This window comes from Phyllostomus discolor, chromosome 13 (assembly GCF_004126475.2).
Source record: "Phyllostomus discolor isolate MPI-MPIP mPhyDis1 chromosome 13, mPhyDis1.pri.v3, whole genome shotgun sequence".
NCBI lineage: Eukaryota > Metazoa > Chordata > Mammalia > Chiroptera > Phyllostomidae > Phyllostomus > Phyllostomus discolor.
Genome location: NC_040915.2, coordinates 57,080,615 through 57,096,192, shown reverse-complemented (window position 1 = coordinate 57,096,192; position 15,578 = coordinate 57,080,615). Strand labels below are relative to the sequence as shown.

Below are 15,578 nucleotides of genomic sequence, written 5' to 3'. Positions count from 1 at the left end.
TAAATGACCTCAGGTAAAGAAGGATTTCTTAATAATATTCAAATTTCATATTACAGGAAAAGATTTGACTACATTAAAATTAAGAACTCTTGATTTCCGGCCAAGATGGAGGCATAGGTAGACACACTGTGCCTCCTCACACAACCAAGATAGGGACAACAACAATTTAGAAACAGAATAACAATCAGAATTAATGGAAAGTTGAACTGCAGGGAAGTCAGACAACCAAGGAGTTAAAATAGACACATTCATCCAGACCAGTAGAAGGGGCAGAGTCAAGCAGCCAGTCGCGGAGCAGAGACTGTTGGGACGGGGTGTGTAAGGCATCCAGGGTGTACAAGACCACAGTGGGCGGACCCTGGGTGCACAAGCGGCAGCTGGCAGACCCTGGCCGAGGAGTGGCAACCAGTAGACCCAGTGAGGCGGTGATTGTGAAGCAAGGCACTGTGAGAGACCCAGGATCCCAGCGCTGGGAAATAGAGCCTTGGGGCACTGATTGAAAACTCCTGTGGGGTTTGAGGCGCAGGGAGAGACTCCCAGCCTTACAGGAGAGGTCATTGGAAAGTCCCAAGGCATGCACAAGCTCACCCACATGGGATTTGGCACCAGAGGGGCCCAGTTTGCTTGGGGGAAGTGGCAGAAGGGACTGAAGTCTGATGGAGAGTGGAGCAAGCGCCATTGTTCCCTCTTGGACCCCTCCCCCACACACAGTGTCACAACCCAGCAACTGGGGTTGCCCCACCCTGGTGAATACCTAAGGCTCCGCCCCTCATACATTAACAGGCGCAACCAGACCAAAGGGGGAAAAAAAGATGGCTCAAACAGAAGAACAAATTAAAGCTCCACAACCAGTACTTTTAAGCAACTGAGAGATAGCCAACCTATCAGATGCACAGTTCAAAACACTGGTGATCAGGATGCTCACAGAATTAATTGACTTTGGTCGCAAATTAGATGAAAAATGAAGGCTATAATAAGTGAAATGAAGAAAAATGCACAAGGAACCAATAGTGATGGGAAGAAAGCTGGGTTTCACATCAATGGAGAGGACCAGAAGGAAGAAAACAAAATACAATCAGAAAAGAATGAAGAAGTAAGAATTCAAAAAAATGATGAGAGGCTTAGGAACCCCAGGACATCTTTAAACATTCCAATATCCAAATTATACGGGTATCAGAAGGAGAAGAGGAAGAGCAACAAGTAGAAAACTTATTTGAACAAATAATAAAGGAGAACTTCCCCATTCTGGCAAAAGAAATAGACTTCCAGGAAGTCCAGGAAGCTCAGCAAGTCCCAAAGAAGTTGGACCCAAGAAGGAACACACCAAGGTACATCATAATTACATTAGCCAAGGTAAAAATGAAGGAGAGAATCCTAGAAGCAGCAAGAGATAGGGAGACAGTAACCTACAAAAGAGTTCCCATCAGACTGTCAGCTGATTTTTCAAAAGAGACCTTACAGGCAAGAAGGGGCTAGAAAGAAATATTCCAAGTCATAAAAGGCAAGGACCTACACCCCAGATTGCTCTATCCAGCAGAGCTTTCATTTAGAATGGAAGGGCAGATAAAGTGCTTGTCAGATAAGGTCAGGTTAAAGGAATTCATCATCACCAAGCCCTTATTTTATGAAATGTTAAAGGGACTTATCTAAGAAAAAGAACATAAAAAACATGTATAGTAAAATGACAGCAAACTCACAATTATTAACAACCACACCTAAAACAAAAACAAAAAGAAACTAAGCAAACAACTAGAACAGGAATGGAACCACAGAAATGGAGATCACATGGAGGGTTAGCAACAGGGGAGTGGGAGGAGGAGAGAGGGGGAAAAGGTACGGATAATAAGTAGCATAGATGGTAGGTTGAAAATAGACAGGGGGAGGGCAAGAATAGTATGGGAAATGTAGAAGCCAAAGAACTTATGACACATGGACATGAACTAAAGAGGGGAATGTGGGTGGGAGAGGAGGTGCAGGGTGGAGGGGAATGAACAGGGGTAATGGGACAACTGTAATAACATAATCAATAAAATATATTTTAAAAAATAATAAAGCTAAATGTTTTTTAATTCTGAAAAAAATAAAATTAAGAACTCTTTACCAAAAGACATCTTAAAATTGAAAGATGAGTCACAAACTTGAAAAAAAAGTAATGACATGCATAAGTAAAAAAGAATAATTATGCATGTCAGAGAGATGTGAGTAGTGAGAAGGATTTAACCCACCACTGATGGCTTTGAAAATGGAGGAAGGAGACCATGAGCCGGGGAAAGCAGCAGCCTCTGCCAGGAGTGTCCGATCTTTTGGCGTCTCTGGGTCACACTGGAAGAAAAGTTGTCTTGGGCCACACATTAAATACATTATGACATGTAATTACAAAATATCTCATATGTTTTAAGTAAATTTATGATGTTGTGTTGGGCTGCATTCACAGCCATCCTGAGCTGCATGCGGCCCATGGGCCACAGGCTGGATACCCCTGCTAGATGCTGGGAATCATTGGCAGTTTATAGCCAGCAAGAAAACGGAATTTGGTCTACAACTGCAAGGAGCTAAATTCTGTCAATCAACCCAAGTGAGCAAGAAATGGATTCTCCCTTACAACCTCCAAAAAAAACCACAGCCTGACAGAATATTGATTTTAGCCTGGTGAGACCATGTCAAACTTCAGACCTATAGAACTATAAAACAATACATTTGTGTTATTTTAAGTCACAAAAAGAATTATTATGCAGAATGTATGTTTAAAAGCCAATAAGGAAAAGATAAATAATCCAACAGAAAGATGCATGAAAGGCTTGAAGAGTTTTTTTATATAAAAGAAAATCAGAATGGCCAATACACATTGAAAATATGCTCAAACTCAGTAATTATCAAAGAAATGCAAGTCAAAACTATGTGATACTATTATTTTACACCCAGTAGATAGGTAGAAAAATGAACTCCGATAACATTAAGTATTGACAGGAATGTAGGGCATTCTCCTCCACTGTTGGTGGAGTATCAATTGATACTAACTTTGGGAAACAGTTTTGCATTACTTAATAAAGTTGAAAATGCACAAGTCCTATGACTCTTCAGTATATTCCCTGGAGATACTCTTGCACATGTGTGCCATGAGGTGTGTACATGAATGTTTATAACAATTTAAAAAAAGAATATATATTATGACTAGACAGAATATTCTACAGCAGTGAAAATGAATGAACCACTACACACAAATGGACAAATTTCATTCTTGATGGTCAAGCAACTCAGAGAACACCTAACGTATGATTACATGTGTATGAAAATTTTAGACAAGCAGATATAATCACAGGTGATAAAACCATAAAGGAGGTTAAGGAAAGAGTCATCATAGAATTTAGTAGAGTGTTACCTTTGGAGGAGAAGGAGGGAGTGCCATATGGTGGCTTCTAAGGTAGTGACAATGACAGATACTTCTCAGCCTCAATGGAAGGTATATGGATGTTCTCATTATTCTTTAAACTGTACATACTGTTTCTATATACTCTGCCATATGCATGATATATTTCAAAATAATTTTTAAAGCAACAAATGGTTGTACATAGAACATGTATATGTATGTGTATTCCATGAAGGAACAACAGAATTCTTAGTGGGAAAATGTCAGAAAGCTTCACTAGACTTACTAACTTACTTTCTCATGTGATTGGAGAGCTGAGAGAGGAACTTGAACTGACAGTTTACCACACATTTCTGATCTTTGTATATAGTTGACCCTTGAACAGTGTGGGGGTCAAGGGTGCCAACCCTGGAACGATTGAAAATCTGAGTATAACTTTTAACTCACCCAAAACTTACTTTTTAATTGTATTTTTTCCATTACCATTTAGTCACCTTTTACTGCGCCCCCCCCCCCCCACACACACACTGCAGTTACCACACTATTGTCCGTGTCCATGAGTTCTTTTTTAACTCACCTGAAACTTAAGTCGTCCCTCAGTATCTGTGGGAGATTCATTCCAGGACCCCCCTCCCCATAGATACCAAAATCCACAGGTGTTTAAATTCCCTGTATAAAATGGTATAGATTAATACATAAGATTGGCTCTCTGCATCCATAGGCTGCCAAGAGTGGACCAAAAACAGTACAGGCATTTACTGAAAAGAAAAAATCTGCACATAGGTAGACCAGCACAGTTCAAACCCATGTTGTTCAAAGATCAACTGTATATAGTCCCTACTAAATGTATGCTTAGAAAGTGTCATCACACGTCTTATTTAATTTATCCATTGAATTATTCATTCTCAAGTTGCCTAGTTTTTATTTCAGTTGGTAAAAAATTCTCAATTTTAAAAGATGAAAATCTATATGATACATGCTCATTCTCTTCTTAACCTTTATATTTTTAACCTTTATTTTTTAAACCAATTTATGTTAGTTAGCTATATCTTCCTTGAGTAGAATCAGAAGAAATTTACACCCAAATTTAAAGCTACTATCATGTGTGACATTGTGAAAATACTTACTAAAAATGAAAAAAATCCTGTTTGATTATTTATATTAATTAAATTAAGACTTTTTTTAATGTAATAAACATAATACAGAGTTAAAGAACCAACAGGAACCTTCAAAGGTTATACCTACTATAGATACCTATCTTTAAAACGATCTCAAGGACTCAAAACGACCTTAAGCAAATTATCATTCTAATCTTAAAATAGCCCTTAAAAAGATTTTATAGCATCTCTTTCTACTATACATCTGAAAATTCTTTATGTCTATCTCAGAACCATTTTAATACAATGTTGGGATCCAGTAAACTTTATTATCCAGACAATGGAGTGTGGATTTACCTAGAACACAGTGGGGCCCTAGCAAGTACACAACTCCAAGCCTCTCCCAGAGGAATAGGACGGTAAAGGGCTCAGAGCCCTGCCTATTTGGTTCCAGTGGCTTCTCCCTAGTTACCCTGGCTTTCTGCAGAAACCTAGACCCAAAGCTTGTCTCTATCCACATGACCAAGAGTTGACTCTCATTTTGTTTTCACTCTGACTTCTGTTTATCCATAATTTTTATCTTGCCCAATCCCCTCCCACCCAATTACTCCAGTAATCAATAACTTATTTATACTTCCAGTTAATATAAATAAATGCCTAGAAAATTTTTAAATCTCAAAATACTGAGGAAAGAGTGAAGACAAGGAATATGTAAAATGGAGTCATTTTAACCAAACTGCTAAAATTATTAACATTATGAAAGGTGAGGCATGAGGAAAGACACTTCTTGTTATAACTACCCTGGAAACTTAAATTTTTTTAACCTTCCAGTCCTGAGTAAATGTATATATTTCTATACATCAACTTCATCAACTTTATAGTCCTGTGTCAACACCTGGATATACATCTGGACCTCCAGGTAACACTCTAATTACCCCCTGGAGAACTCATTTATCCAGACCACCTGATTGCCCCTTAAAAGACTCACAAATACAGCCCTGGCTGGAGTGGCTCAGTGCATTGGGTGCCAGCCTGCAAACCAAAGGGTTGCCAGTTCAATTCCTAGTCAGGGCACACGTCTGGGTTGTGGACCAGGCCCTCAGTGGGGGGCACACAAGAGGCAACCACACATTGATGTTTCTCTCCCTCTCTTTCCCTCTGTCTAAAATAAATAAATACAATTTTTTTAAAAAGGACTCACATATATATCCACTTGACATCCATACCTAGACCACTGGGATGTTACCAGACCTTCTCACGCTCGTCTTTCTGGGCCATGTGGCATCTAATGTCCTAACTTCCCATCATCTGACTGATAACTATCCTGGATCAGTCCTAGGGCTAAGAATGAAGGACTGATAATTCTCAGGAAGTACTTTTTGCTATAACAACTTTTCCTTCTCTTTGGAACATTCCAGGTTTTTGCCTAACTGTTTTTTTAGTTTACAAATTCTAAGACCCTTGAATAAATATCTATCATTTACTTCTAGCAAAGCCTCAAGATTCTTTTTGAATATGTTTATTAATTATAAATTAAAGAAAGAAAATCCAAAATTTTCTAAGTTCATGGGTATCTTTTCTAAAAGACGTATATTAGAAAGTCTTTTTCTTCTCACAGCCAATTTTATCTAACAAAGACAGTCCTCTTTCAGAAGAAATACTCCTTAAGGTTGGGGGTAATTTCCTTCAATTTTGATACCTGGCACACTCTGTTAGACCCTGTTCCTGCAGTAAGACCTGCACAGTAACTGAGAAATGTCACTGTGTTTATCTGAAGCAACGGAGGCTCACAGTAACTGAGAAATGTCACTGTATTTAACTGAAGCAACGGAGGCTCACTAAAGCTTTGCCTTACGTGATTGTTGCATTCCTCTTCTTCCTCATCGCAGTCTAGACCCTGATGGGCAATCTCGGTAGTGCTATCCTCCTGAAAGAGATTGTTCTCCAAATCGGACACTCTGGTAGCCTCAGTTGTGACTTTTACTTTCATGCTATGAAAGCCAGTTGACACCATTCCCACTTGCAGGTTTATAGGCTCCCCCTCAAACAGCAGTAAGTGTGAGTTTACCCCTTCTTTAAAACCAGGGGGCTGGTAATCATGTGGGGTCACTGTAAAACAAAAAGGGCAGAAAACCAAGAAAACTGAGTTTCATCAGAACAAATCAGATTAATCTTTCATGTGTAGCAACAGACATCTTTTTCTGATGCTTGCAAAATCCTTCTATTTACATAAAATATTACTTCAACACTTAAGAAGGAATTTGACTAGAGGTCTCTACCTACCTGCATTATAGTAGTGGAGTTTCATAGTAAGTATAACATCATTAGGAAGGGGACCAAGGTTCTGCATTAGCATATACAATTTACGGATCAGCAGAGTACTGGCTTTCTTAATATCTTCACTCTTTGTCCCACTTTCAAAGCTTGTATTACTGCTATAATCACATAGAAAAACAGCATATTTTTCAATCATATACAATATTGAAGAATATATATATATGTAAATATATTTAGAGGGGGTAAGGGAGAGAGAGATAAAGAGCGAGAAACATCGATGTAAGAAAGAAACATCGATCATTTGCCTCTTTCACACACCCAGACTGGGGACCAAACCTGAAACCTAGGCACGTGCCCTTACCAGGAATCAAACCAGTGACCTTTCACTTTGCAAGATGATGCCCAACCAAGCCACACTGGTCAGGGCCAAAACTTTTTATTATGTGATCAAATAAATATAAACATCAGGACACTCTTGAGACTATTTTTAGAATGTAAATTTGAGATTATACTTTTTGCAATGTATATACAAGGACTTCTTATATAGCAAGTTCCCTTGAGGTATTTTCAATAGGACCTTATTTTTTAAAATCTGATTTACAAGTAGTCACATACTATAATGGTGAGAACAATGGATTTAGAATTAGGGGACTTGACATTTAATATTGGCTCTGCTAACCAGCTGAATGACCTTGATCAAGTCACTTAGTCACTCTAGGTGAGTTAGCTCATTTGTAAGATAAGCTTACAACACATTTCTAAACCCCTTCAAGTGTAAAATCAATCATCAGCTCTGAGCCTTTCTATCATCTGGGTATCTCTCAGAAGTTTTCCCTCTTTACTCATACATGGTTATGACAATAACTATGACAATGATTATGACAATGACTACTCTTGTCCACATGGAAAAACATTCTCCACATCACTGCTGAAATAATACTCCTAATAGGAAAATCTGCTTGTGTCACTCTCTTGCTTAAAATTCTTCTATTACATCCATCACTTTTCAATCAAATTTGAGAATGGTGTGTGTACAATGCTTTTCATGACCAGCCATGCCCTTACCTCCACCTTCATTTGCACTTGCTACCCAGTTACTTCTAATCCATGTGCATTTGCACTTTGCTTTCTTGTACTTTTCCCACTTCTCTTCCTGACTCTCCCAAATTCATCCTTTCACATGCAGCTCATGTGTCACCTCGTCAAGAATGTCTTCCCCAATGACCCTATACCTCATCCTTGTTTATAACTGTTTGTATGTCCCCTTCTAGACTATGAATAGCTATACTTTGCATCTCTACAACTAAGTTTGGTGCCCAGCTACAGTAAGTATACAATATACATGTTGAATTAAGGAATGAATGAATAATTTGGACTAAATTACCTTCCAGCTCTAAACATTCTTTCTTTTTCTCCAAAATTTTCTTCTCCAATTAGTCTCACATTTGAGTATTTTCCAGAAAAAGGTATAATTATAATATACTTGCACAATGCCTTTCACATAGTAAGCACTCAATACTGAAAAATAATCCTAAATCACTGAACTATTGGAGGCAGTGTGAATCCATAAAACAAACATTAAGTAAATACATTTGTCCCTATTTCAGTTTTGAACCACCTTAAGTTTTGTCTACCAGGATTTAACCAATTTCAAATAGGTAACCAGACATAGCCATGTAGCCCATGGGATCCTTCAGTATACATTATATTTATGTAAAATCATATTCAAATTGGCAATTCAATTTGAATATGAGTGCAAAGGAATCATATTCAAGACTCCCTTGCACTTTTTTAAAAGGGAAATTATCCCTGGCTGGCGTAGCTCAGTGGATTGAGCACGGGCTGCGAACCAAAGCATCGCAGATTGGATTCCCAGTCAGGGCACATGCCTGGGTTGCAGGCCACGGCCCCCAGCAACCGCACATTGATGTTTCTCTCTCTCTCTTTCTCCCTCCCTTCCCTCTCTAAAAGATAAATAAATAAAATCTTTTAAAAAAAGGGAAATTATCTTTACCATGGAAGAGGCAATAAGGTAATTTTATATGATGATCATTTAAACAAGTGTAGACCTTCGGTTTCTAGGAAATGAGTAATGTGTATTGCCTTCTCTCCTTCTTAGTAGCTGAAAGATTTGGACATTTGTTTTACTGCTCACCTCTTGACATATATGCCTTCATAACAAGAGAGATTACTCTCATTGTCAGTAGTACTTGCATTTGAATTTTAGAGAATATAGGGTAACTGTTTTATGGAAGAGAATATGTATTAAAAGTGCTGAATAATCTGTAAAGTGCTACACAAATGTTAGCTAACCATCGTTAGTATTTAGTTCTCATTCCTAGAACTTCCTCTTTACATACTAGTGCCTTTTGTAAGTTTTACAAATGAAAAAAATAATTAAGGAAGTAAATCTTGGAGAGAAATCCTCAAACTTGAAGTAAATGATAAAACAGCTAATAGTATGGAAAATAGAGAATTAGGCCACATTTCTCGTCAGAGACATTCCTTTCAGGGAAACTCATCCCCCTGACATGGAGTCCTCTATTACCCAGCACTTCTCACCATCATCCACACCCTCCACTTCTACTCTACCTCATCAGGAATATTTAGCTCTATCCGAACCCAAAAGCCCCTGGGAAGAAAATGAATGTTGTTCCTCAATAGACCATCTCCATCTGCACTAAGGTCTTTCTGAAGCAAATGTCCTGTCTTTGCTATTTAACCCACTAGTATATCTAAACCTTGGAATTATAGACTTAATAGAAAAGTGCAATGCTTTTCAGTCATTGCCATACTGGGACACACATAGAAAATTATATCTGTATGACATACTGAGGTAAGCAGATGAGAATGATTATGTCTATAAGCAAATGTTGCAGGGGTTTCATCTATCCCAAGTTCAGTCTGGCTATACTGAGGGCAGAGAGGATCTATATCATGGCATAGCAATGGAAAAATTTTCATTAAGTGAATAGATAGAGCTTACAGAGTTCTTCAATCAATGCTATGTAGACAGCCTCATTAATATAATCTCTACTGTTGTGTTGTTTACCAACCACCATTGCCTTCAAGGACCATTACCATCATCACCACCACTAGGTACCATTTACTGTATATTTATTAAGTGCCAGGCATGAGCAAAGCATTATTTTTGCATTATAACTTAATAATCACAACCATAAGAAGTAGATATATATTTTTTTAATTTTATTTATTTATTTTTAGAGAGGGGAAAAGAAGGAGCAAGAAAGGGAGAGGAATATCAATGTGTGGTTGCCTCTCATGTGCCCCATATTGGGGACCTGGCCTGCAACCCAGGCATGTGCCCTGACTGGGAATTGAACTGGCAACCCTTTGGTTTGCAGCCAGCACTCAATCCACTGAGCTACACCAGCCAGGGCAGAAATAGATACTATTAACTCCACTGTGGAGATGAGAATACTAATATTTAGGGAAGTTGAGTAATTTGTCCAATGTTATATAACCAATAATAGTCAGAACTAGGGTTCCAAGCTGGATCTTTCTGCCTTAGGAATTTGAACTCTTAACCACTAAAAATAACTCCCTTTAAACCCTACTAACATACCTATGAGAAAAAGAGGAAAGAAGCAAAGGAAGACCCTAGTCCCACGAGAAATTTAAACAATTATCACAATCCCTTTTTTAACAGTGTTGTGGGGTTTTTTTGTAGGATTGTTGGGAAAGTTACAAAGGAAGTATAAGGCCTATCTCTGGCCTCAAAATGCTTATGTTCAATCATATATATTTCTCATGTTCATTAAACAATTAGATTTACCTGTCAAAATCCATAGTGGCTCCTTCATTTGTATATTTGAATTTGAACTGGTATATCTCAGTCACTTTCTAGAAACATCAAAAGAAATAGAGAAACTACTTTAAAAAAGAAATCCTTTGAGAAGTACAGATTAGTAGTTACAAAATAGTCATGAGGATATAAAGTACAACATATGAAATACAGTCAATAATAATGTAATAACTATGTATGGTGCCAAGTGGGTACTGGAAATATTGGGGGAAACACTTTGTAAAGTATATGATTGTCTAACCACTATGCTGTATACCTGAAACTAATACAAAATAATATTGAATGTAAACTATAATTGAAAAATTAAAAATATACTAAAAAAGGAATCCAGAATCTTCTCTGATAATAGATAAGAAACATTTTCATTGCATACCTACTATACTTCCTACTTACCTGTTTATTTCACAGCATTACATTATTCAGGAGTAATACTTGCAGATACAGAGAGAACAATTTTTCTCTTCCATGCTAAAAATGAGTTAATGGCAAGTGCTATTGCTACCATTCTAAAGCTGGGAAAACTAAGGCACAGAGTCAAGTATATGGCCCAACATAGGTAAAATGAGAGTAAAACAGGCTGAGAAATCATTCCTGTAACAGGTATTTGCTGAACTTTGTGTCAGGCACTGAAGTCACAGTGGTGAACATGACAGAAAGGTCCTTGTTTTTGTGGAATATACAGCCTTGTGGGAGAGACAGTCAATAACTACATAAGCAAATAAAATAATTTCAGGTAGTAATAAGTGCTGTGAACCTTATGAAGCTGTGCAGAGAGTACAGAAGGGGAGAGGTGCTCATTTGGTTTGGAAGGCCCAAGAAAGGCCTTGCTAAAGAGGTCATGTTTGATCCGAGCCTCAGTGACAAGCGGCGTTGGTCATGTGCACACCTGGGGGAGACAGGGTGTCCCAGGCAGAGGTTACAGCAATACAAAAGCTCTAAACCAGGAAAGAAAGTCTCTTCCAGGTTCAGAGAGGAGGCTGAGTGACTGGCAATGAGTGAGCAAAGGGGAGAGTGCAGGAGATGAGGTTGCAGAGGAAGTTTGGGAGCCTTGTTGGCCACAGGAAAGGGTTTAGATTTTATTCTAAGTATACCAGAGTCCATTGAAGGGTTTTAAACATGGGAGGGATTTGCATTTTTAAAGATCACCCTGGCTATTTTAATAGTGTGGAGGGGAAGAAGTGAAAACCATGAGAGCAATTAAGAAGCTACTGCAGTAATTCAGGGAAGACTAAAATGACAATAGGAAAACTGGAAAAATTAGAAAAGGAACTAGGGTCTATGCTGTCAGGTCTTGGTTTTTTTGTTTTAGGTTTTTTTTTTTTTGGACTTGCACTAAAAACTAGGTACTATCACTCTATGCTTTCCTCACTATTAAAAAAGCTAGAAATTAAGAAGGGCAAATTTCCTCATGAGAGATGTACTCCATTTAAAATAAAACAATCGTCTAACAGTTGAAGCAAACATTTGACCCAAATACACTATAGTATGTCCACAGAGCTGGAGAAGGTGTTAAAGACAGGCAAAAGGTGTGAGTTTATGTCAGAACACAAAAAATACCCTTCATTCATCTGTTTCATTATTTCTGCCTTGACAATGTGGGAATGAAGGTATTAGAATGATCAGAAAAAGTCCCAATGTTTTTGTTACTTTTCTCTGTTAGAAGATTTGGTATCTCATTAACCACAAGTGACCAGGTCCTAGGGAAATTAGCTTATCTGCTTGAATTCAAAGAAGATTGATTTGTAATGGAGTTAATTTTAAAAGAGAAAAAATATTTTCCTAGCAAGATGGTCTACCTGAGAAATCAAACCAAGTTCAGAAGGCTCTTTTGTAAGTATAGTCAACCCTCTTTATCTGTGGGCTCCACATCTGCAGATTCAGCAAACCACGGCTCAAAAATATTTCGAAAAAATACATGACATGGTTGCTGACGTGCACTATGTAATCAGGACTACAATGGCTGCATCTGTACTGAATATGTACAGACATTTTTCTTGCCATTATTCTGTAAACAATACAGTATAACAATTATTTACATAGCACTTACACTGTATTAGGCACCATGTCATCTATACATGATTTAAAGTTTACAGGAGAGTATGCATAGGTTATATGCAAACACCACACCACTTTATATAAAGAACTTGAGCATCTGCAGATTTTGGTACCCACGGGGGTCCTGGAACCAATCCCCAGAGGATACTGAGGGACCACTGCACAACAGGAGAGGCATGTGAGACTAGAGGTGCCTACAGCAACATCTTCATTTTGGACAGGCTAATTACCAGCATCCTCTCTCTGTTGATGGTGGGTGTAATTTCTCTGCCAAACAAACAATGTCTATTCTTCCCGGCTGCCCATGTTTCCCAGCCAACACTAGCTTTGATGCTCAGAGCTATCTCTTATTTTTTAAATTGTATCAAAATTAGATCCTTTAGTAATTGATAATTTTAACAGTTTATTATTTGGTCCCTGAAACAACTAATACAAGATTTTTAAAAAATATTTTATTTATTTATTTTTATAGAGGGGAAGGGAGGGAGGAAGAGAGAGAGAGAGAAATATCAATGTGTGGTTGCCTCTCGCATGGCCCCCACTATGGACCTGGCCTGCAACCCAGGCATGTGCCCTGACTGGGAATTGAATTTGTGACTCTTTGGTTTGCAGCCTGCACTCAATCCATTGAGCTATGCCAGCCAGGGCTAATAAAAGATTTGTTTGGCCCTGCCTGGTGTGGCTCAGTTGGTTGGACCATCATCCCATACCAAAAGGTTGTGAGTTCAATTCCCATGCAGGGCACATGCCTACGCTGCAGGTTCACCAGTTGATGTTTCTCTCTCACACCAATGTTTCTGTCCCTCTCTCTCTCCTCCCTTCCCCTATCTCTAAAATCACTAAGCAAATAAGCATGTCCCTGGATGAGGACATAAAAAGATTTATGTTTGTAATTGTTTTACATGAGAGCTAATCCTTAATAACTTCAGTCTGACTGATTGATCAAGGAAGGTATATTTACAGCAGGCACTAGTCTCTTAACACCTCATAAAATGTTCTGCTTTTTAGATTAATGTGTTGCCTAATAAAAACGACCCTTTAAACTACTTATCAATGGCTTCTATTAATCACACTGAATACATCTATACAGACCAAAGCAATGGTAACATATACAGCCTTTCCATCTCCCACCACATTCCAATCCATTGGCAAAAAATAGAACTTTTTGGATCTATCTTCACAACATATCCCAAGTCTAATTCTCTTATCTTCACTGCTATTGCCCTATCCATACCACCACCACCTCTCTCTATTTGATCTGCTTGCTTCCAAACTACTCCTCCTATAATTCATTCTTTGTTCTAAAGACCAAAAGAGTTTCTGAAAATACAAATCAGACAAGATTACTTTTTTGCTTAAAACTCCCAATGGTTTCCCACTGCCCTTAGAATAAAACCGGAACTTATCTTGGTCCACAAGGCCTTACTCATTCATCCCCTGCCTACCTCTCTGACCCTATCCCCTGCCTCTTCCCCTCCCACTAACCTAAGTTCCAGGCTCAGGACAGCCTCTCGGTCTACAAACACACAAGAGTCTTCCTGCCTTAGGACCTTTGCACAGCAGTACTCTGGAACATGCTGTCTTCAGCTGACGATAATGATAATGTTTGGGCACTGCTCTAAATTCTTTACATCTCTTCATTTTTATGTAGCCAACATTCTGAGGTAGGTATTGTTATCCTACATGAAGCTAGTCAAGTGCTAGAGCTGGGATTTGACTCCAGCGCCTGCAATGTTAACTACAGTGCTATTCTGCGTCAAATGCCATTGCCTCTCACAGACCTGCAGAGGCTGATTCCTCAGCCGTTTGGTCTCAGCTCCAACAGTGGTCCCTGAGGGAGGCCTTCCATGGACGTCCTCCTATCCCTTCTCCTCTATGCACCACTTCAGCACTCCCCAGCATTTTCTCACAGCATTATGACTACCTGAAATTCACTTGCTAATCTTTATGTACTTGGGTATTATTTATACTCCCTCATCAGAATTAAGCTCCCTTAAAGCAGGTACCACATCTATTCCATTAACTCCTGCGTTTTTATATCTTGAACAGTGCTAGGCACATTGAAAATCCAATTAATAGTTGCTGAATGAAGAAATAGTAAGCCAAGATAGTCTTTATACCTAATTAGGATTTCAACAGGATTTTAAAAAAATTTAAGACTGCTCTGACTGGTGTGGCTCAGTGGATTGAGTGCCAGCCTGTGAACCAAAAGGTCACTGGCTCAATCCCTGGTCAAGGCACATGCCTGGATTGCAGGACAGGTCCCCAATTTAGGGCACTGCTAGAGGCAGGCAATGAATGTTTCTCTCACACACCCCTCTCTTTCTGCCTGCCTTCTCCTTTCTCTAAAAATAAATAAATAAAGTCTTTAAAAAAGTTTTAAGACAAAATTTCTAAAAGTGTATTGTGGCTAGAAACAGGAACCATGTAAAGTTCAGTTCCTGAGCAGTCTATTAAAAGTGGGTGTTGAACCCCCTCCAACAGGCACAAAGGTACAAAGGGTGAAAGAGTAAGAACTATATCCTCATAATATTCATATACAGTACTTCTTTATGGGCCTACCGTACATTGGGTTATATAAATCTTTCCTTAACATATTTATACTTTGGCTTACACTTCTTACTAGTGCGCTCCACACATTTTGTCGTGTGTTTCTATAGAAAAGCTACACTATCTGTCTTTACTATTTTAGTTACTTTTGTCAGCTCATCTCAAAACTTCAAGTGCAGAAGCACCACAATTTCGTGCAATTCTCGAAACTCCTGTTGGCTCCTGGACTGGGTAAACACACTTTATTTAACATATAGGTTCCCAATTGTACCGTGACAGACTCTTCAGGGGTATGCTACAAATTTAATCCATGCATACAATGTATTTTTACTTCAGGTAAATATTAATATTGTTATTGTTTGTGAAGTTTTGTTTAGGGGAGAATATACTTCTACAGATATGGGTC

The 15,578-nt window shown here is 38.5% G+C and overlaps 1 protein-coding gene across 2 annotated transcripts in view; it reads right to left on the bottom strand.

Annotated features, from left to right (window-relative positions):
• The window catches only part of HORMAD2 (HORMA domain containing 2), an 86,287-nt gene that overhangs the window by 45,920 nt on the left and 24,789 nt on the right, over positions 1-15,578 (bottom strand). For both annotated transcript variants that reach the window (XM_028529064.2, XM_036014163.1), the window contains exons 8-10: positions 10,538-10,605; positions 6,748-6,899; positions 6,320-6,573 (exon numbers count right to left, since the gene is read on the bottom strand). In XM_028529064.2, the coding sequence (XP_028384865.1) occupies positions 6,320-6,573; positions 6,748-6,899; positions 10,538-10,605 (474 nt within the window). The remainder of the gene's footprint in view (positions 1-6,319; positions 6,574-6,747; positions 6,900-10,537; positions 10,606-15,578) is intronic.